Genomic DNA, 21,590 nt, shown 5'->3' on the forward strand with positions numbered 1-21,590 from the left:
AGCAAACTCTTATAACGTAATAATAATACGCTTTTGATTGCATGCCTAAATTATACAGCATAAGCCCGTCGATTTCGGCCTTCTCGGCAATCTCTAGACGAAGCCCAAAACAAGTTCGAGGATCTCTAAGGTCGCATATTATAGTGAAGGCTTCTCAAAGAAAAGAGAATATGTGAAAAAAATAATTTTGCTGAAGAAAAAAAAACCTCCGTGACCACCCTCCATGACAAGCATGCAAGAATGCAGCCGGCACCGCGAACAGCAGACGACATGGGGATGTTAGCGTTGATGTTGCGACGTCAGAAGCCAATGGTTGCCAGACCAGAAAAACTGATTCCGAGACTAATAATAAAAATTAATTTTAAAACTATCTATTGCACGGAATGAGCTCAAACTTCGAGGATTTATAATTTAACGTGTGAGGAGTGAAATGCAATATTCAGTTTATGTTCAGTTGTTAGCTGTCATGACCCCTTTAATGACTTGAAACAATGAAAGTGCATGTACCGTCACTATGACCAGGTATGGAAAATGCCATAATAGAGGGCTCTAGATAGAATAGCATGAGGCTTTTTAACATGTTCGAAAACATCACTTACCCGAACTTTATCAAAGATGACCCTCAAAATTTTGGAACTTCATCACAAAAATAAAGTCAACCAAACTTTTTCTCAATAGCATAGTCATAATAATTCCATGCAACTGCACACTACTTTAATTTTATTTGCACAGTTTTCACTTTTTCAGTTTATTCTGAGGTAGCAAGCCCCATTGCATTTTTCAAAAAGCTTGTTATTTTACATGAAATTATCACTAATCATGGAATTATTTTAAAGTATCATGGAGTTACCACCGTGTACTTCCCCGTCACATTTTGGTGGAGGCTTGGTGAGACGACTTTAATACACCGCATTTCCACCAAAATGTTACGGAGAAGCATGCAGAGGTAACCGCAACAGTTCACCATCAGGGACAAACAATCAGGCCTAACCCAGCCTAGCTTCAGCGTCGTTCACTACACCACACCAGCACGTCTTTGTTGCCTCGATACTGCAACATACTATAGCAATATGCTCATCAGGTTTAACTTCAAACTTTCTCATGGCCCAGATAGAATATACAATGCTTTCCTTCAACATAATGCACAGGTATTAGACAAATTTCTCTTAGAAATTACTCAGATATCACTGCGATCTGTGACATTGCCACAGCACTGGAAGTCTGCATGAACTTTACCAACTTCATATGATCCCCTTTCTGTTCACGTCTACAGCCTGATTTCTCATTTCTTTACATTACGAAATGCTAGCACAAATAGTTACCATTTACAACTCTAACCTTTAGGATGGACATAACATCCTATTTTAGCAGATTTAAAACCTGGTTTTCCTGCATCATTGCTGTCAACAGTAGTTAATTTCCTTACTTTCAAGACAAAGCAAGTCAGGTGGATTTAATATATATTTTAAATTTTAGTATGGACACTTTCTGTAATTACAAACACTTAACCTTTTCATTTCTTTTTCATTTCCTAGTTCCTACTTACCTTAACCTTAGCTTTAACCAGAAAAGTTTTACAGTCCGACCTGGTTATAAGGAAATTGTAAAATGTCCATAATTTTTTGTTACGTCCAGGTTTTCACTATAAGAAGTTTTCACATGATTCAAAATCATAATGTAGAACAAAAAAATGTAGAACAAATTGAACATATGGGGAACAACCCTGAGAGTTTATTTTGGCGAAACCCGAAGCACAAAAAGACAGGGAAGTGAGAGAGACCGTTTTTTTTTTAGTTTCAGGCTTCTCCAGAATGAGTACTCTACCAATTACAAGCCCAAGAAACATCCTTGCTGAACCTTGAAGGTGTTCACAATAAATATCCATCACTCAAGATCACAGAAGTGTGGAACGTTTCATGATAATGCTACAGTGCAGCTCAAACGGTACATATACGAGTGGGTGGGGAGTGGAGGGTGGGAGGCACTATGTTCAGGCTAGGGGAGAGTGTTTGTTGCCATTCCACCTCTGGGCGAGAAGGCACTTGCGTCTTTGTGCATGCTCCCGCTCGCCCGATATCTTTGCCCTCAGGAGACTATTTGCATCGTGTCACCAACGCTCTCCGCTGTTTCTTCTACAGAGGCACGAAAACTATTGGCACCAGATTCTCACAAGTAACCACGTGGCGGTGACGGGCGGACACAGCTCACCCCAGGTATTTTTCCTTTGCCTTGTTATTTTTCACTGCTTTTGAGCAAGAACTATTGTACCGCATTCCAAAAGCGAAAGCAGTGGAGGCTAGAGGCCCTGGTGGCACTGAAACATGACGCATTGTATCAATTGCGGTTGTTTTTTGCGATCACGGACGTTCCTCTCTCACCAGTTTGTGTTTCACTATCATGAAACCTGCGGGGCTCGGCCAAACATGCACTATTCAGCAGCAGCTAAGAGACAGTCAGCGCCGTGAGTTTGTCATATTAGGTCAACCGCCACAACATATTCGACGGCGACAGGGCAGTAGAAGAGGCAGTGTGCAAGATCCGCATAAAGCTCAGGGCAGTTGGGGCACGACGGATCAGAGTGGAAACGGTATAGGTACAGTCTTGCTGTTGTAATGAGTGTGTTTGTTTGAATTTTGCGAAGGATATGAGCCTGGGAAACAGAGACGGGGGTGTGGGGCAGGGAGAATGGCGAGCTCCTGCCTAAATTCTAGGTAGGATTGCGATATGGCTTTCCGATCAGAAGACCCTCGTCACACAACGATGGGCTGGGCCAGAGGATCGCTGGAGCCCGGTTAATAGTTTCGCGGGCGAGCTAATTACACAACTCATTTCCAGCAATCCCTGAATGCCCAGGTATTCATCTCAATGTGACTGTACAAAGCTTCAGATCAAAAAGCGCCATATCTAGGTCAGTTTGTATATTTAGGGGTATGGTCCTCTTTTGAAAGGCACGAAGGGCAGCCTGGGAATCAGTGTACACAACGTATTGTTGGGTACGGGGAAGATTAGTGAATTCCTGGACAGCACGCACAATCGAGAGAATCTCCAAGGTAGTACTGTCTGGCAGGTCTAGGTATGGACCACTGGTAGAACAGAGAGGATCAGGGGAAAGAGGGAAATGTATGATCTGGGCTGCAGCACCTAGGGATCCGAGTATGGAGGCGTTGGTGTATGCTAGAGTGTGACTGTGTAGGCGCGGCGTGTGTCAGGCAGCCTGGACTTGCCTGCGTCCAGGGTGAAGGATTGGGGAGATATTGCGAGGAATTGATGCTATACAAAGGTTGGAGACGTATGGATGCCCAGGAACCTGAAGTGCAATGGGCATTGCGTTGACTTCAGCCTGGAAAAAGATGCATCTGCCTTGCTGTGTAGAGGACAGGCGAGCAAGTTGACAGTCATGGTGGAGATTAGAAGGGAGTGTATGGGGAGAAATAAGCCGGTGTCGTAGAGACGTTGTGCAGAAGTTTGTATTGGAAGTTGGAGGGCCACTTTGTAGAGCGGATCCCAATTTGTCTATCTGGGTATGCGTTAGAGAAAGATATGGAGTCTAACAGTATAATATTGCAACAAAATCAACTTGAAAATGATAACCTTACTTTAAACTCACCCCTTAACTTTGGACTACTGAGTGCAATATCAACAAATTAGTCTTTGTTCGCAGCATTAAGGAAAAATGCCCTTCAGTTCTCATAGTCCATCCAGGAGAATCGCTTCACGAAGGTTAATGAGTATAAATACTTGAAAGCGAACATTAAAGCGCCTTCAGCTATACAGTCGAATCCGTATGTATCGAACCCAGATATATCGAATTTTGGTTATACAGTTAAATCTCGCTACAAGAGACACTGTTACAAGAGACACTTGGTTATAAGAGACACTTGAAAATTGTTTGGTTGGTTTTCCTATGTCTGCCATGTTAACAACATTGCATACAAGAGACATGGTTACAAGAGACACTCTGTTACTAAGGGCAACGTTTTCAGGTCCCTGGAGTAAATTCTTCACTAATTAGAAGAGACACAACCCAGGTGTGCTCATGCAATGCAGCTGAAGCGTGCCAACTCGTATATGATGCACTTCAGATTCCCTTAACTAAATTCTGCTCCATATCAGCATCCTTTTTGTTGTACAGTCGAACCTGGATATATCAAACTCGAAGGGGATCGCGAAATAGTTCGATATATCGATAATTCGATATACAGAAATCGGCTTGGGACAGCACTTACGATGCGAAAAAACGATACCGCATTTGTCGCGTAATTAACTCACTCGCATAATGAACCCACCCTTCACTTTTGCACTCGAGAATTTGGAAAAAAAATAAAAAGCGTTAAGGCCAGCTCGCTCAAATGCAAGCGATTAAGCGATCTCAGCGACGAGCGGCAGCGACAGAGCAAAAAATTTCCAACTTGTTGGAACTGCGTCCCTCTGACGACGGCAGCTAGAAACAAGGTTTCTGTGTCGCGGCGGCAGATATCGCCAGCGTTTTCACTTGCATGTCGCAGCGTCGCAGTCCGTTTCAGTCGTCGCATCCACAGCACATTTCTTGGCAGCGTGCCAAGATGCTGCGCAGCGATAACGCCGCGGCGTGTTTATCTTTTTATAGCTCCTGCGGCGGCGGGGAGCAAACTTGGCAGACTGCCCGTGATGGCTTGATGGCACAAGCCTGGTTCGATTTATCACGCCGCGCTTGGGGCGGGCAGCGCTTGGGGCGGGCGTAGTCCATCCACTGCCACAAAATATTGGAAAGCGTGATACAGTAGCTGCAAATGCTGTTTGAAGCGAAAAATGCTAAAAGCCGGTGTCATGATCGCAGCTGACCGCATGCTTTCGTTAATTCATACATGCAAGAATAAACGACTCCCGCAAAAAAAAAAAAAAAGCCGCTTCGTAACGCCATATCTTACGCTACGCCGCACGTACAGCACAACGATAAAAATAGACGACTCTCGGAAAAAAAAAAAAATAGATCTGCCGCTTGTTAACTTCCGCAGGCGCCATAGCCACGTCAGTCAGCCGCTGCGCGCAGAGGATTCGCAACACACGCTGGGGAAAGCGTCCGACGTTCTGTCTGAAAACGGGCTGAGCTGGCTTGGCGCATGCGTAGCGCGTGCTACTGCGAACGAAGGCCGGGAAAGAGGAAGGAGAGAGATAGCTCGGCAAAAGAATGAGCACACTCTTGCGCTTCGCTCTGTCGCGTTTTTCCCCACTCGTTCCAACCGGTTCTCTCTGGTTCATTCACGCACATGGCTTGCAAACGTCACTTGTTGGCGCGCGGGAAACGATAAACGCAAATGCGCGCGCCTTTAAGGAATGGGCACGGCGCTGCCCTAGCCGAACTGTCCCCTCATTACTTCCGCGCGTGGCTTGAAAACGTCACGCGGCAAACGGCCGAGGGTGATGCGATCGTCTTTGGGAAAGGCACACGCGTGGTGCGGAGTTCGATATATCGAACGACCGGTGGAATTGAGTTCGATATATGACGCGGCTTTCCTATACTTTTACATGGCATTTTCAAGGGGATATTCCTTGAGTTCGATATATCCGGGTTCGATGGTATATGTCAGGAACTGAGGAGTGCTTCCTAATGATCTGAAAGCCAAACGACCCTGTCGTTTCAGCCACTGGCATCGCATTACTGTCACCTACGAAGCAAATCAAAATGGATGAATGAAATCCAGCATTTTTAACTCCTCGCTGCTTAAAATTTGATCACAAGGTGAAAGCTCAGAATCCTAATGTATTCCTCTTTGTGGAAAATGCTTCTTGCAGCACCAAAGTTCTCGTGATCAAAGCCACCAGTTATTTTTTTCGTTCTAAACTCCACAAACCTATCTTCTACCAAAAAACAAAGGCATTAAGCACTCAGTCAAGTTGCTGTACAAAACAAGGTTTGTAGAACATCTGTTGCTTGGCAGGCAGCAAGACTGTACAATAGTAATTGATGCAAAGTTTGCTGTTCAGGTGATTTCAGGTGTCTGGAATGGCCTGAGAAGTGAAGCAGTGAGAAACCATTTCAGACAAGCAGGCTTTAAATGTGGTGACATGATGTAAGAGGGCCCATGTATGGATACTATGGCAAGCTTCCTTAAAGATGAAGCTTGGGCGAGCATCCAAGAGACTGGTGAGGTACCAGAATCTTTTGAGAAATTCGTATTTGCAGATGTGGATCTTGTGTGCTCTCAAAGAGCTTACAGACTGCAATTCTCACGCAAGTAAATGGCACATGGGCCATAGAGAATGACAGATGCTGACGCTTTTCCATAGAGAGAAAAAGTGTCAGCACCTGAGGGTGACAAGCAAGTAAGAGTGCTTCAAAGGTATTAGAGCAACAGGAAGGCTTGCAAAGTGCAGTGCTTTACCTCCAGAATTTGGGAAGGAATACACTGTGCACTCACAAAATTACATACTTGTATGAATAACACCTTTAAACTTTCCTGAACAATTTCCTGTTAATGCGTGTAAATGCATTTATATATGCTGATGTGCAGTAAACTGATCAACACAGTGCTTTTAGAATTTTTGGTTACAAGAGACATTGCTTACAAGAGATCTTTTTTGGGTCCCTTGAGTGTCTCTTGTAACGAGGTTTTACAACTCACAGAATATCCCCTTGAAAATACCATGTAAAAGTATAGGAAAGCCGAGTCATATATCGAACTCAATTTCACCGGTGCCTTCCCCAAAGACGATCGCATCACCCTTGGCCGTTTGCTGCGTGACGTTTTCAAGCCACGCGCGGAAGGAATGAGAGGGGACAGTTAGGCGACGGCTGGTCTATGGCAGCGCCGCGCCCACTCTTCAAACGCACACGCATCTGCGCTTATCGTTTCCTGCGCGCTAGCACGTGAGTGACATTTGCAAGCCATGTGCGCGAATGAACCACAGAGAACCGGTGGGAACGAGAGGGGAAAAACGTGATAGAGCGAAGCGCAAGGGTGTGCCCCTTCTTTTGCCGAGCTATCTCTCTCCTTTCTATTTCCCGGCTTCCGTTCGCAGTAGCACGCGCTACGCATGTGCCAAGCCAGCTCAGCCCGTTGTCAGACAGAACGTCGGACGCTTTCTCCAGCGTGTGTTGCGAACCCTTTATGCGCGACGGCCGACGTGCTATGGCGCCTGCAGACTTTTTTTTTTTTTTTTTTTGCGAGGCTCATTCCTATTGTTGTGCTGTACGCGCAGCATAGCGCAAGATATGGCGGTTGCGCACGTTAAGAAGTGGCAGTTTTATTTTATTTTTTTTTTTTTGCGGGAGTCGTCCATTCTTATCGTTGTGCTGTACGCGCGGCGTAGCGTAAGATATTGCGGCTGCGCACGTTAAGAAGCGGCAGTGTGCGTGAGTCATTTATTCTTACATGTATGAATCAACGAAAGCACGGAGTCAGCTGCGATCATGACACTGGCTTTTAGCATTTTGCGCTTCAAACAGCATTTAGCTATCACGCTTTCCAATGATTTTGTGGCAGTGGACTACGCCCGCCTCAAGCACGGCGTGATAAATCGAACCAGGCTTGTCCAATCAAGCCATCACAGGCACTCTGCCAAGTTCGCTCCCCCGCCACTGCAGTAGCTATCGAAAAGATAAACGCGCCGTGACGTTATCGCTGCGCAGCATCTTGGCATGCTGCCAAGAAGTGAGCTGTGGCTGAGACGACCGAAACGGAGTGGCGCGCGCCATCAACATGCAAGCGAAAACGCTCGCGATTTCTGCCGCAGCGACACAGAAACCTTGAGTTGCCGGGGTGGCTCAAGCGGCGAGAGGGACGCAGTTCTAACAAGTTGGAAATTTTTCGCTCGTTGCTGAGATCACTCAATCGCTTGCATGTGAGCGAGCTGGCCTTAACGCTTTCTTTTTTTTTTTTCAAATTCTCAGGGGAAAAGTGAAGGATGGGTTCATTATGGGAGTGGATTGATTACGCGACAAATACGGTATCGTTTTTTCGCATCAGAAGCGCCGTCACAAGCCGATTTCTGTATATCGAATTATTGATATATTGAACTATTTCGCGTTCGAGTTCGATATATCTGGGTTCGAATGTATTTAGTCATTGGCCTTCCGCGAACACTTCAATACGTCACAAGCTTAAATCTTACCCGATAACTGCAATCAATCTCTGTGTGCAATAGAACCACAAAATTTATAGAGCAGAAGCTAGCAGCCATATTTATTTTCTTTATTTTCCTGCTTTTATTTCGTGTGTGTGTGTGTACTATACATGAATTTGCTTGGCATCAATTTAAGGTTTCTTACAGAGCAACTAGACGGTTTTAGCAGAGAATATTGGTGTCTTCGCTGTCCTGCCGAGCCTAACCGGAGCGTTAGTGACAAAATTTATTTTTGGCCGAACGGAGGCACAGGCGAACTGCACGAAGAGCACCCTGGTTATAAAAAGCAGAACTAGACATTTGGAAAAAGCGCTGCTTTATTTTGCCGCCCCACTGCAAAGCAATATGTTTACACAAACATTTTATGGCATGTGAAGCAAGAGACATACGCTGCTTTTCAGCAGGTGTTCGTTATTTTTGTGAAGCCAGGCAGTGGCAGAACATGTAGCCTCCCCACGTGCGGCGCGCTTGCCGGGCTGCTCCGCTAGGACCGCATACTAGTGGAACGGAGGTACCGGTCCACTTGCTCGCTCTCATCCGAGCATTTGGCATATGCGCAGTAGTGCTCCCGCTCGCCGGCTGAGCTAAATACACTCGGCTAAAACTGTCCTTTATTAGTCTATAACTTACCCTACCTTTTCATCATTGCATTTCCAGTGCAATGGTTTAGGCAATTTTGTATTATGCATGCTGTATTTTTTTTTTTTTTTACATCATGTATGCCATTGCATTTCATGTACCGAATCCTCCGACATGTTGTATTTTGCTTTATTTTTCCTTCCTTTTCCAGGTATATATTTTGCCCCTGGTGGAATAAACGTCAGTTGCTAGTGTATTGTGTGTCGTTTTCTACCTTGCGTCCCGTATTCTGCGCTGATTTACCTTTCTTTGAAATGCCCCTGCTTCTTGGGCTTAGGCCTGCACCATTCAATTACTGATAAACAAAACCTTTATTCATGGTTTTGTATGTCGCCTTGAGTGGAATGCTGCTATCACTACCATGATTGACAACTTACCATAGGGGGACCTGGGATAAAATGGCGTGGTCTCTTTTTGAGGTATCTCCTGCACCTTCCCATACAGCTCACTGGTTGAAGCTTGGTAGAACTTGACCTTATCTTCCAAGCCACATACCCTGATAGCCTCCAAGATACGCAGGGTGCCAAGTGCATCAACGTTTGCTGTATACTCGCTCAAGTCAAAAGAAACCTAGACAGGAAAAAAAGAAACGTAACCATATTATGTAACTAGACGTTCTCATCACACTAAATAACCCAAAATGAAATACCCACTTTTACATGACTTTGGGCACCGAGGTTGTAGATTTCAGTAGGATTTGTTTGCCTAATGAGCTTGACCAAACAAAGGCTGTCAGTTAGGTCCCCATAATGCAGCTGCATGGCTAAATGATGTGAGAAAGAAAGACAAATTACGAGAAAGCTCAAAACACGTTCCGAAACAGAAGGCAAAAAAAATCATCCCTACAATTTGGCTTGAATGCTTTTCTTCCTGGGGCTTACATTTACAACAAAATTTGAAGCGCATGCATAAAAAACAAAAGGAGGTACTCGCCTCTCCCCCCAATGAAGAGGCTTTTGCAGGTCTTAACGCAGCAGACAGAAGAAAAGCACCAAAATTAAATGTTTACACTTATGGGAGGCTCTTAAAGGGACACTAAAGACATCCAAATATGCCATCAAAATCTAATAAATGGCATTTGACGACACTGTCGCCGCATGTTTGGCAGCAAAAAAAGAATTATTGCGAAAATATTGCAATAAGAAGGTGAGTTTTTTTTTTTATTCCCGCCGGTCGAATTAAAACTGTTTTCTACTACTATGTAGTAGGGTAGGATGATGCACACTATGGCGCAAGAGGAGACTCCACGATTGCTGGCGCGCACGGAGCGGAGAATACTTCGCAGGTGTGTGCCAAATCATGATCTTCATTCGATACGAGCTTGTATTTCGGGTGCCACCGGTCCAAAACAAAACTATCCGAGCACGCACGAAGTGCCTGAGCCGGAACATAACCGAAACTGAAGTGGACGCCTGTGGCACCGCCAAGTATATTTTTATATTTGCCTTGAAACATTTACATTGTCTTTTCGCTATCATCTACGTGTGATATTCGAGACAAAACCTACTACCGCATTCAAACGGGCAATGTAATTCGCATTTGTCAGCCTCCGGGATCCCTTGCGCGTCACCTGATTTGTAGTTGAGAGTCTTGGCCGTTTCGGCTGTGGTGGCGATACCTGTATTTCTGTTCTTCCTCTTTACTACCTTATAACAGCTGTTTTCAGCAAGAGTGGCTTTTTTGTAACCAGGAACTGGCGTTCTATAGATGCAAGCCCACTTCATTTTTCTCTTTAGTGTCCCTTTGTATGAAAAGTGTTACTTATTTCAAAGTGTTGGCAAATGACCGCAGCCACACTGGACGAGCCGAAATTGAAGGTCTTCCCTACGTTATGCTCAAGACCTGAAGGGCACCAGAACATTCCACTGCCAGGTAAAAAGCACACGATGATGAATGAAATTTAACCAAAGAGCATGAAACAACAGCCGGGATTACATTCAATGACATCTCCTACTCTAAGCTACTAAATATGCAAAAATGCACAGAGATACATTACATACACAAGAGCACCCCAAGGCACAAAACAATATACAGTAAAACCTTGTTAATACATTTGCTAAAAAATGAGAAAAGTATCACCTATCCAAGGAAACATTAAAAGGGAAACACACCATCCAAAGTCATCACAGCTTTCAAAAGCACAACTCAAGAATAAAGTGCTAAGGCATTTATACAGTTGAACCTCAATATAATGAAGTTTGCAATGCAATAAACTTTTTTCTTTCAGTTTCTTGCTCGTACTGAAATGCACATACGTTTCTCCCTCAATTTAACAAAGTAGTTTCAACAGCAATGAAGGTTCAACTGTAGATAGATGCCTTGCACATGGCGTCACGGGTGTCATGATGGTGAACAAGGTACAGTTTCCATGACGCAGGCCAAGAAAGGTGGAAATTACGGCATTACAGTCGAACTCGGATATACCGAACTCACAGGAGATTGGGAAATAGCTCGATATATCGATAATTCGATATGCAGAAATCGGCTAGAGACGCCGCTTCAATTGTGAAACATGATACCATATTTATTGCATAATCAACCCACTCGCATAATGAACCTACCCTCCACTATTGCCGCTGAGAATTTGAAAAAAAAAAAAAAGCGCTAGTCAGTGGAGCGTCCCTGCGTTTCAGCCGTCACATCCACAGCTTATTTATTGGCAGTGTGTAAAGATGCTGCGCAGCGATAACGTCACACCGTGTTTATCTTTTGACTATGCTTTTGATAGTAACTCCTGCGGCAGTGGAGAGCGAACTTGGCAAAGTGCATGATGGCTTGATTGCACAAGCCTGGTTCAATTTATCACGCTGCGCTTGGGGCGGGTGGAGTCCACTGCCACAAAATCAATGCGTGATAGCTGCAAATGCAGTTTGAAACAAACAATGCTAAAAGCCGGTGTCATGATCGCAGCTGACCGTGTGTTTTTGTTGATTGCAAGGATGGATGACTCTCGCAAAAAAGAAAATATCTGCCGCTTCTTAACGTCTGCAGCTGCTATAGCTTAAGCTATGGTGCACATTCAGCCCAGCGACAAGGATGGACCACTCTTGCAAAAAAAAAAAAAATATCTGCAGCTTCTACGCTGTACGTTCAGCACGATGACACAAGACTCGCATCGCACGCCACCTGCCGCACACAGAGGGTTCATAACACATACTGCAGAAAGTATCTGACGCTGTCTGCCACGGGCTAAGCTGGCTTGTCAGCGCATGCGTAGTGCCTACTGCTGTGAACGAAGACCGGGAAAGAGAGATGAAAAGTGGAGAGAAAGCTCGGCAGAAACACCCTTGTGCTTCACTCTATCGCGTTGTTTCTCCTCTTCCAAACACCATGGCTGCATTGGCTGTGTCTGCTCCGTACCAGCCGTTGCCAAACTGGTTCCCTCTCTTGCTTCACACACATTGCAAACGACTCGTGCTGGTACGTGGCAAACGATCACCGCAGATGCGCACACCTTTGGGGAAAGGGCACGGCACTGCTCCAGACCAGTAGTCACCGAACTGCTCTCTCTCATTCCTTCCATGTGTGGCTTTAAAACATCATGCAGCAAACGGCTGAGGATGATGGGATCACCTCTGGGGAAGGAGCACCTTCCAGTGCGTGGTGCAGAGTTCAATATATCGAACGACCGATGAAATTAGAGTTCGCTATACGATGCAGCTTTCCTATACCTTTACATGGGATTTTCAAGGGGATATTTTACCAGTTTGATATTGCTGAAATTCGAATTATTTGGGTTCGAAATATCCGGGTTCGACTGTATAATAATGTGCAGCGCTCCTGCTGTGACCTCTATTACTCTACCGGTGGAGCGACTACCAGCAGAAAAATCACAAGGCTAGCCCCACTAGCAGCATACAATGTCTACTTCCTGGTGGAAGCCATCTATTGACACTTCTGTAAAGTGGAAGCTTGGGCAAGCTGGCACATCATCTTCAGAGCAGCTCAGCGACACAGAGAAGCAATAAAACCCACAGACAGAGCACTGACTTGCAATTAGCCACGCTGAAAAAAAAAACATGTAGAGCTGCAAGTCAGCACAATTTTAGTGCATTTATTTGCTCATCCGTACCTCTGCACAGTTCCGAAGATGTTTCTGTAAATGCTGGTCAGCCGACCTGAAGAGCTCTTATAACACTTGTAGACAAATATCAGCAGTTACATTGTCCTTAATGCAAAGGAAACAGTAGCGTATCCAAGCCTACAACGGCAAAAAGGAATGTAGTTGGTATTTCTTTTGCATTCCATGCATCTTCCAACGCATGGCTGCACTGCGTAAATGCACTGCGGAGAAGCTGTTTTAGTGGCAGACATTTAGGCTCCTACCAATGCCACATGACCCCAGCCTTGGCTCACTCATAAGTTTTGCACGTTTGGATGGTCGCTTGTGGTAGAGCAAATAGTTGCGCCCATACGACAGTGATAAGTTCGCCTTGTGCAGCACAGATGCATATGTGACCCCCATTGTTTTTGAACCAGCAATTTTGGTTCATGGCCCCTTTTCCCAAGCATTTCACCCCAGAAGAGCCGAGCACCATGCCGCGGGAAGTCTTGTATCCCTTGGAAACCAGTGGGTACCCGGTGGCACCGGGGATCGAACCTGGTACTTCCTGAATGCGAGGCGGATCCTCCTATCAAGATTGCTGGTGCGAGACGAGGCTCAAACCAGCACCGGTATATGAAGGTATATGGCTATTCGACGCCTGGCATGGGGAGACGTTGGATGCGAGAGTGCAGAGCACGCATACCTCGCGGGACAACCGTGAAATGTAGTGCAAATATTTTCGCTGACCTTTCTTCGCTCGCATTGTACACGGATAAAAACTTTTTCCCCAGTTTTCGCTATCCTGAAATTACACCTGATAATATATGTGGTTTTGTATTATATATGCGGGCTTTTACGGTAGTACACCACCTTTCTGCCAAACTACATGACAAATATAAGCCGCGCTTATGAGAAAAACGTCATTTGTGGACTTCGGTTTTTTGCACCTAGAGGTTTTCAGGTGATGGCTACAGGCACTGCTCAAAATCCCGAACGTATTGATGGCCCGGCTTTGGCCTGCAACATGTACAGAAGAGGATCATGAGCACCATGATCGCCGAGCGCCACCAAATGTACTTTCAGAGTGAAGAATTGTTGAAAAAACACTGTACTTGAGCTCTTTAAAGTCACAGATGCTTTTCATGCAGCATGCAGTAGGCTTTTTTCCTCGAGATTTTGCTGCGGCGCTGCAGTGTACAGTGTTCCACTTATTATCAGTGGCATATTGCTGATAGGTCAACTGGCTGAGTCCAAATGAAGACTTCACTATGTAATAATGCTGCTTTCACTGAGCTATAGTTTTCTTTTTTTTTTTTTTTTTGCCAAATGCACCATAAGACACAGCATCTACCCTGCATTTGCATTCTTTTAAATGAGTAAGTTTTCTTTCAGCAAACTTTACCTGGATCAGACAAGGCATTATATCAATAGTCTTAGGAATTCGAAACAAAGGAGGGCTGCATGCTTTTCGTGAAAACTAGCATTTCTGATTGCTGAATGAAAGTTCCTCAGGATTCTATGTTGGTGTATATCATTAGAAAAGAAATAGATTGTCGCAGCCATGCCCCCATACACCCATACTGGGCAGTGAGGTGCGATTTGTTAATGTTGCGTGGACTGCAATGGTAGCATTACTATGGGTGTTGCCTTCTGCATATCTTCGTTTTTGAAGCAAAAGCTTCGCTACACCACCTCGGGCTAAGGTCAGTGTGGGCTAGCATTTAACCTTCAAGGAGCCAGAAGACGAAGTGTTGCAACGCAGTTCAGGTGCCCACGGAGATAATGTAACAGATGCTGTGCCTGTCCTTTCCTATAAACCCATTTACAATGTCAGCATGGACTAGCAATTCATCTTCAAGGAGCCAGAGGATAATGTGTGGCTATAAGTAAACTGCACCCTCCTTCCCCTAAAACCTCTGCCGCTTGAACTTCAAAATAGTGATATGACCTTGACCTGATTAAGTATAGGTGTCCACGATTTTATGGTGTCCACCCAGAAGTATACTGTGCCTTCCTTTCCCCAAAACCTAGCTTAAGGAAATAACATGAAAAAGAAATCGCGGATTGAAAAGGCAGTGTTACAGGGGCTATAGTGGCTACCCTCACAGCTTTCATTCGTATCAGTGGATTTAAGTCATGCTTAAACCTCCACAATTTTTCACGAGGTTCACTGTACAGCCCTCACCAAAAGTATGCAGGCCAAGAGGCTTGCTTCAGAGTCCTGCATTGTGCTTCGTTATGCACCCTCAGCGACAAAGTTCTCTTGAAAGCAGGAGGGCCTCAGGCTCTCAATACTCCCAAAGCTTTGGCTTAGCAGATTGTTAGAACGCCTCCCTAAAAAATTAGCTATGGTTTAGTTTGTGATTAAACCTGGAGTTACGCGAAAGCTATCTGCATGACTACGCTGAGGTTCGGCTTCAAAGTAAAGACATGGTTTTGCACACAGTAGTTTACTCTACCGCTTCAGCATTATTTATGACATAGGCAAATCACTTCACGTATGAGCATCGCTAGCCTCTCGTTGTTGACCATTCCCATTCAGGTGTAGAAGACTTCTAGTGGTATGACATGATCTCTACGTCGAACTCCAGAGCACACTGCCGTCACAATGTTCGAATGAACCTTCTCTCCTAGCAACTCGCTGTTGTCGTTCGCCTCTACCAACTACCGAGTTATCTGTCTTTTTCTTCTTTTACTTCTTCATCTTCGTCTTCTACAGTGCCACGCCGATGGCTTGAAACTATACCGCAGTATAGCTTTCACTACAAAAGTATAGAAGCAAATCCTCTGAGATGTATACTTGTGACAGGGGATGTACAGGGATAATCAAAAGTTCCCAAGCCACAGGGTCGCTTATGAGCAGTATACTAGTCAGGCAGCAACAACAGCCCCAAATCTCCAAATACCTGTGAAGGGTAGAAGAAGCATTATTCTAACCTCTTAGATAATTGATGGCTTTAATGGGATCTCAAGCGCCAGAATATGCCGACAAGAAACAGAACCTGTGACCTGAAAACTTTTGAATACCCCTGTACATAATTTGTGATATTAATTAGCCCATGCGCATGTCTGTGTCCTGCGTTCATTTGTCTGCACTGCATGTTCAGCAATTAAATCAACTTGCAACTTTGCTGCATTATGAGCCGAACTAGGAGCTCATGCTGGCGCAGCGAGGCATTCAGACTCGTATGGGAGGCTCTGCACGTTGGTAATGCCACCGCTCCCTCTTGTGGCCACAAAAGAGAGCTCATTCAAATGTCTATCGGTTCCTGCCTCCTCCTTGTCCCAACCACAATATTTGCCCCACCCTAGCCTATGTCAAAATAGCATTGCAGCAAAGTTAGCCAGTTCTGAAGTGAACTGTGCACTAGTAAGCAAGTACTTATAATGCAAAGCTTAAAGCTACGTGCGCAACACACGTTTCGTTTGGAAGGATCGTAAGCGTAAGTGCAAAAAACGTAATGTGTCTGTTCAGAGTGCTGTCGCATTGAGCGTAACATGTGTAACGTCCGCAGCCAGCGTGAGTGTAAATGTCGGAGGACCCGCGACTTTTACGACTAGCACAGATAGGTCTGTTAGGCGCTACCAATGTGCACAGCCGTTTCGGTTTTCCCTTTCCGGTCACGGGGTTTCCGGTCCTCCCAGATTTCGCGCGCAAACCAGCTAGTAGGCGACATCATCCAACGCTCCTACTCTGCTGCAGTGTCTCGGCTTGCCGGTGTTATTGGTGTTGTGTCAGTGATTGTGTCTGTCCGCATGTGCAGTGCGGAATCTTCGCTGTGGAATTATCAGCCTTTCATAAAAAAGTTCGGCAGAGGCCGGCTCTCTACTACCAGTAGCTGAAATCGCACAGAAAGAAGTGCAAAACGATGCCTGGCTGCAAATTGCCAGTGCGCTGAGTCAAAGCAGTAAGTGGTTTTTCAATCCGTTTTTTCATGTGCGAACAAGCTCTCAACAAGCAAATGTTTCCTCCAGTTTAGAAAAGTGAGGTTATGAAGGCGGGGTATGCCCACTTCATCCCCGTGCATTCTCGCAGCCCATCGGCTCCGTTGACAAGTGAGGAAACAGTTGGCCTGCAACGAAAGGCCGATGCAGGGCGACGTTGCAGTCGAGCCGCAGCACGGAGCTGGCGCGGACCTATCAAAGTTTGAAAGCTCACCGTGAAAAAGAAAAAGAAAACAGCGTCTTCTGAGGGGGGACGAGGTTCTGTGTCTGTCGCGCGCTGCCCGGCTCATTGTTTGGTGTCAGTAGTACCACATTTGAGTCACGACCTCCGCCTGTCTCCAAGATCGCTACGGGGCACTGGCAAACTGGATATCGCAAGCAGGGGTACAGGCGGACCGCACGCCTGTTTTGGTGTGGGAGAGTGCAATCACGGGACACCGAGCAGGAGTGCGCGGTGCGTCAACAATGAGAGCGGGCGTGTGAAGAAATATGCGAAGGAGTGAACGGTGCGTCAGCACGAGGAGCAGACGTTTGAAAACTGTGTGCGAACGTGCGTGTGCGAAATGAAAAAGTGTATTTGTAATAGAGTGGTTAATTGTTAATATAGCTATTGTCCTTTTTCGTATTTTATTTGTGTGTCCAGTCTTTTCTTTAACATCTCATTTTGAGCTTGAAGAGCCCAGACCTCGGCTATCAGCCACTCGCTAACCAGCACCATTTGAGAGGGGTGATTGGCCGGTCGTAAAGAACGCATCTTACCGAACGGCCCAGTGTGAACATGCGCGACTACAAGCTACACAAACGGGAGTTTCAGTCGCTATGCGCACTGCAATAAATACGATACTTACGATGGATGCGCACATAGTCTGAACGCGGCTTAAGGTAAAAGTAGCAGGGTCACAATGTTTTCTTATAACATACCTCAAATCTGAGTGCACTAAATGCTCCATCTTAAAAGCCAGAATATGATCAGGCAGTTGTCTGTTATGCTTGCTACCTCTCAGAAAAAAACGATTCTCTCTTTCTGGCTATGCTAAAATTTGCCTGGCAGTTAAATACATGGCAAGAACATTGGATTGCAAAATTTTCCTACCAATCAATTTTTTATAAAGAGAGCCTGAAATTTATGGCAGTGTAGCATGGCCTCTAGAACACACATTCAAAACACTATGTCAACACATAAGCATTTTGCTTCTGAAATCGGCCAATGATGGCAATGCCTGTCCTTCGTTTTTCAAATTTTCTAGCTTATAAAAGCACCATCTTCAATGACAATTGTTTCTCTGCTATTAGACCAAAGTAGCTTAGCAACACAGAAAAAGTTCTGCTAACCCTCAGTGTCTGTAATACTTTTGAAGTATTCCAGCTGCACAAAATAAATCATACCAGGACTGTAGCAGTGAAATTAACATGCACTACACTGAGTGTACAAAAATACCTTTGAGGAGACTACTTACATCCTTGCTGATGAGTCTTTGGATCTTTGTACAGGTGCTCAATTCGACCAGTGTTGAAGGAGCTCGATCTACGGATTATTCCATGAACTTCATAGCCTTTCGCAAGAAGGAACTCTGCAAGGTAAGATCCATCCTTCCAGAAAATAAAAACAGCAAGTAAGAACTCTGCACAAATTTACATCCATCCACCTAATAGATTCTTGCCCACATGTAGTTGAGTAGAGTAGACAAATTGAATCCAGATAATTAGTTATTGGCTACACTGAACACAGAGTACCCCTTTTGAAAACACTGTGTAAGGATAGAAAAATAGCACTGCTAACAGCGCTGTTCAATCACTTTTTCACATGGAAACTGGCTGACTAGCACTGTGAAACTGCGTGATGAGGTGAACATCGGGTGTACTTGAGGGTGGCCTTTCATACGCATTTTCCGCGCCATGCTGCTGTAGGCACTGTGGAGACCAACTGCACCTTAATTTGAATACCCAATTATTCTACTTGCAGTGTATGGGTAACAGGTTTAAACATCTTGTGATAGGCAGTTACCAGCTCCAAAGCACCATCCCCTGTGTCTTCAGTGTGCAGTAGGTTAGGCCTAACGACGCCCCCCCTCCCCCCCCCCCCCCCATGTGGTGCCTTCTATATATAAAATTACCAATACATCAAACTACATTTCATACTCTCCTTCGAGTTCAATATATCCAAGTTTGACAGCATAATGTACATAACCTGACATTAGCAGCATTCATTTATTACAAACTGCTATCCCAACATTCGTATTGAGTGGCCTAGATAATAGATCAGACTTTTGCAAGGCAGAGTTTCATGGTGTGCTGTTTGCGCGACGTGCAAAAGTTCTTCTTTTTTTTTTTTTTAACAGTCACTGGTGCAATTTCGTGTCGTTGCCAGTTTATACTTTGCCTAGAAAGCTACGCAATCAAGCAGAATATGCATCACGATCAACATGCTCATGATCAACAGGCTCACATCACGATCAACAGGATCAACTGCGGGAACGAGTATCATTTGACTGGCAACCAAGGCATTGCAGAGATATTCGTTTTTTTTCCCCAAAAATATGTTTCCTGTAAGTTTTTGTTCACGACTATGTCTTTGATGACGGCCATGGCTGGGCAGTGCGTCCCTGAGCACGAGTTTGTGACACCAGCGTATTCATTGTAACAGGGTACCGTATATGCAGAAGTTCATTCTCAGACTTAGTGCTATTATAGCTTTAATTTGCAGCATGACGATGTCATGTCTTTGCTTGCAACAAGCGTTCACAACAAGTTTGCTCAACTACAATTATGAAATTTACTCGTGCAAAGGAATGAGTGAATTTTATGCAAACCAAAGGGTGCAACTATTCTTCGCCCTTCCGGAAGCAGATGTAAGACAACGCTGAGCACTGCGCAACCATGATGATGACACCGCTTGCTTGTGGGATTTAACATATAAACCAGTGATTTTCCCAGGTTATTCTTGAAGCTCGGGCTCAACATAGGACATTTTCTTCATGTCACTTTATTTAATACAGTTGCAGTACACAAATCATTACTGGGCCAAACCATAGAAAGGTTATGGGTTTTCAATGGGCATTAAGCACATGGACACTTGCTCAGAGAAGTTTTACAACTCGCCAAAGTTCACCTAGACAGCTAAAAAGAAAACTACACAGATTTCTGGAGTGGCTGCAACTGTACTGGTGAAATGAGCAACAGGCAAACCAAAGAGGCTGTCCAATCCTCATGTATGACACCAATACCAAGGGTTTAGAAGTAGCAAGTAGTCTCAGGTACACGCATTTGTAGAATAAAAGGTAGTCTTTTGCAACAATTCTTTTCCCAATCAATTTTTTTTGGCCTTGTACCAATTTAGATCCCTAGTTATGATGTGACTTCATGACCAAACATTTTTTTGAAACAATATGCTGAATCCATTACAAAGTTCTTTGTTATTATATTTCGTGCTTCATTAATCGCTGGAAAATTACCGGATGACTGGAAGATAGCCAGAGTTGTGCCCATGTTCAAGAAGGGCGACCATTCATTGTTAGCATATATACTTATCACCTTGGTAGTAGTGCGATTTGCGAAGCTGAGAGTTATAAATACCTAGGAGTAACCCTTACCAGCAATCTATCATTGTCCACACACACCTCGAACATCTGTGCTTTTGCTTTTCAAAGGTTATGCTTTCTGAAAAGGAAGCTAAAAAATGCTCCTGTGAGTACAAAGCTTTTAGCTTATAATGCATGTATAAGATCTAAATTGGAATATGCGTCAGTACTATGGGATCCCTACACCAAGAAAGACATAGATAAACTGGAACGTATACAGAGAAAGGCCACAAGATTTATATATTGCAAATACAAAAGACTAGATTCTCCAGCTTTCCTTATGCAAGATTATCAGATTCCCAGGTTAGACATACGCATGAAAATAAGTCGACTTCTATTTCTTCATAAATGTCTGTCAGAAAAAATTCCCCTACACCTTCCGAAATGCGTTCAGAAAGCTACTACTAGAAGAACAAGACATACTACACTGCACACGCTAGCTCCAATTTTCGCAAAAACAAACTCTTATAAGAACAGTTTTTTCCCTAAAACTGTGAACGATTGGAATGAACTGCCACCAAATGTTCATGAATCAAACGACTTCCTAAAAGAACTAGAATGTCTTTTCGGAACAAAGGCTCCTTAAGTTGAACTGTGTTCTTGAATTTTGCCCATTTCATTACAGTGACCAGAGTTGAACTTTTGTCCTCAGTTTTTTGTCCTTTTTGCTCTGTGTTGCTTTATATTCCAATATTTTTGTTGTATTGCCCCTCCTGCTTGGGCCAACATATTGGCCTGCAGTATGACTAAATAAATAAAATAAAATAAATAAATTACCGTCCGATATCACTGACATCCTCATGTTGTAAGCTAATTGAACATATTGTTGCCAATCAGATTAATGAATTTTTGGATTAAGTGTTTTTCAGCAGGGATTCAGAAAAGGCTATTCGACAGTTAAACAACTAGTCACCGTAATACATTCACTCACCTCAAGCCTTGATAAAAATGGTCAAATTGATGCTATGTTTCTTGATTTCAGCAAAGGCTTCGATACTGTTCCACATGACAAATTGATACTAAAACTGCAACATCTTGAGCTTCCAGAAATTTTGATCGCATGGATAACGAACTATTTAACAAATTACTGCCAGTTTGTATCAATTAATGAGCAACGATCTGGCTGTCTTACGGTCACATCAGGAGTCCCTCAAGGAAGTGTCCTAGGGCCGTTGCTTTCTTTAATTTATATAAATGCCATTACCAAGCAATTATTTCTACTGAGAAAATCTGTTTGCGGACGATTGTGTGCTCTTTCGCGAAATCACATCATCAAACAA

General features: G+C 44.3%; 1 protein-coding gene across 4 annotated transcripts in view; it reads right to left on the reverse strand.

Annotated features, from left to right (window-relative positions):
• The window catches only part of Gmd (GDP-mannose 4,6 dehydratase), a 67,120-nt gene that overhangs the window by 40,385 nt on the left and 5,145 nt on the right, over positions 1 to 21,590 (reverse strand). For 2 of the 4 annotated variants that reach the window (XM_084590309.1, XM_084590311.1), the window contains exons 3-5: positions 18,190 to 18,322; positions 9,396 to 9,505; positions 9,120 to 9,312 (exon numbers count right to left, since the gene is read on the reverse strand). In XM_084590309.1, the coding sequence (XP_084446435.1) occupies positions 9,120 to 9,312; positions 9,396 to 9,505; positions 18,190 to 18,322 (436 nt within the window). Of the gene's footprint in view, positions 1 to 9,119; positions 9,313 to 9,395; positions 9,506 to 18,189; positions 18,323 to 20,322; positions 20,402 to 21,590 lie in introns of all 4 variants that reach the window. The other 2 variants (XM_084590310.1, XM_084590313.1) reach the window with 2 other exon arrangements.

This window comes from Amblyomma maculatum, chromosome 1 (genome assembly GCF_055883805.1).
Source record: "Amblyomma maculatum isolate TAMU_Amacu chromosome 1, ASM5588380v1, whole genome shotgun sequence".
Classification (NCBI taxonomy): Eukaryota; Metazoa; Arthropoda; class Arachnida; order Ixodida; family Ixodidae; genus Amblyomma; species Amblyomma maculatum.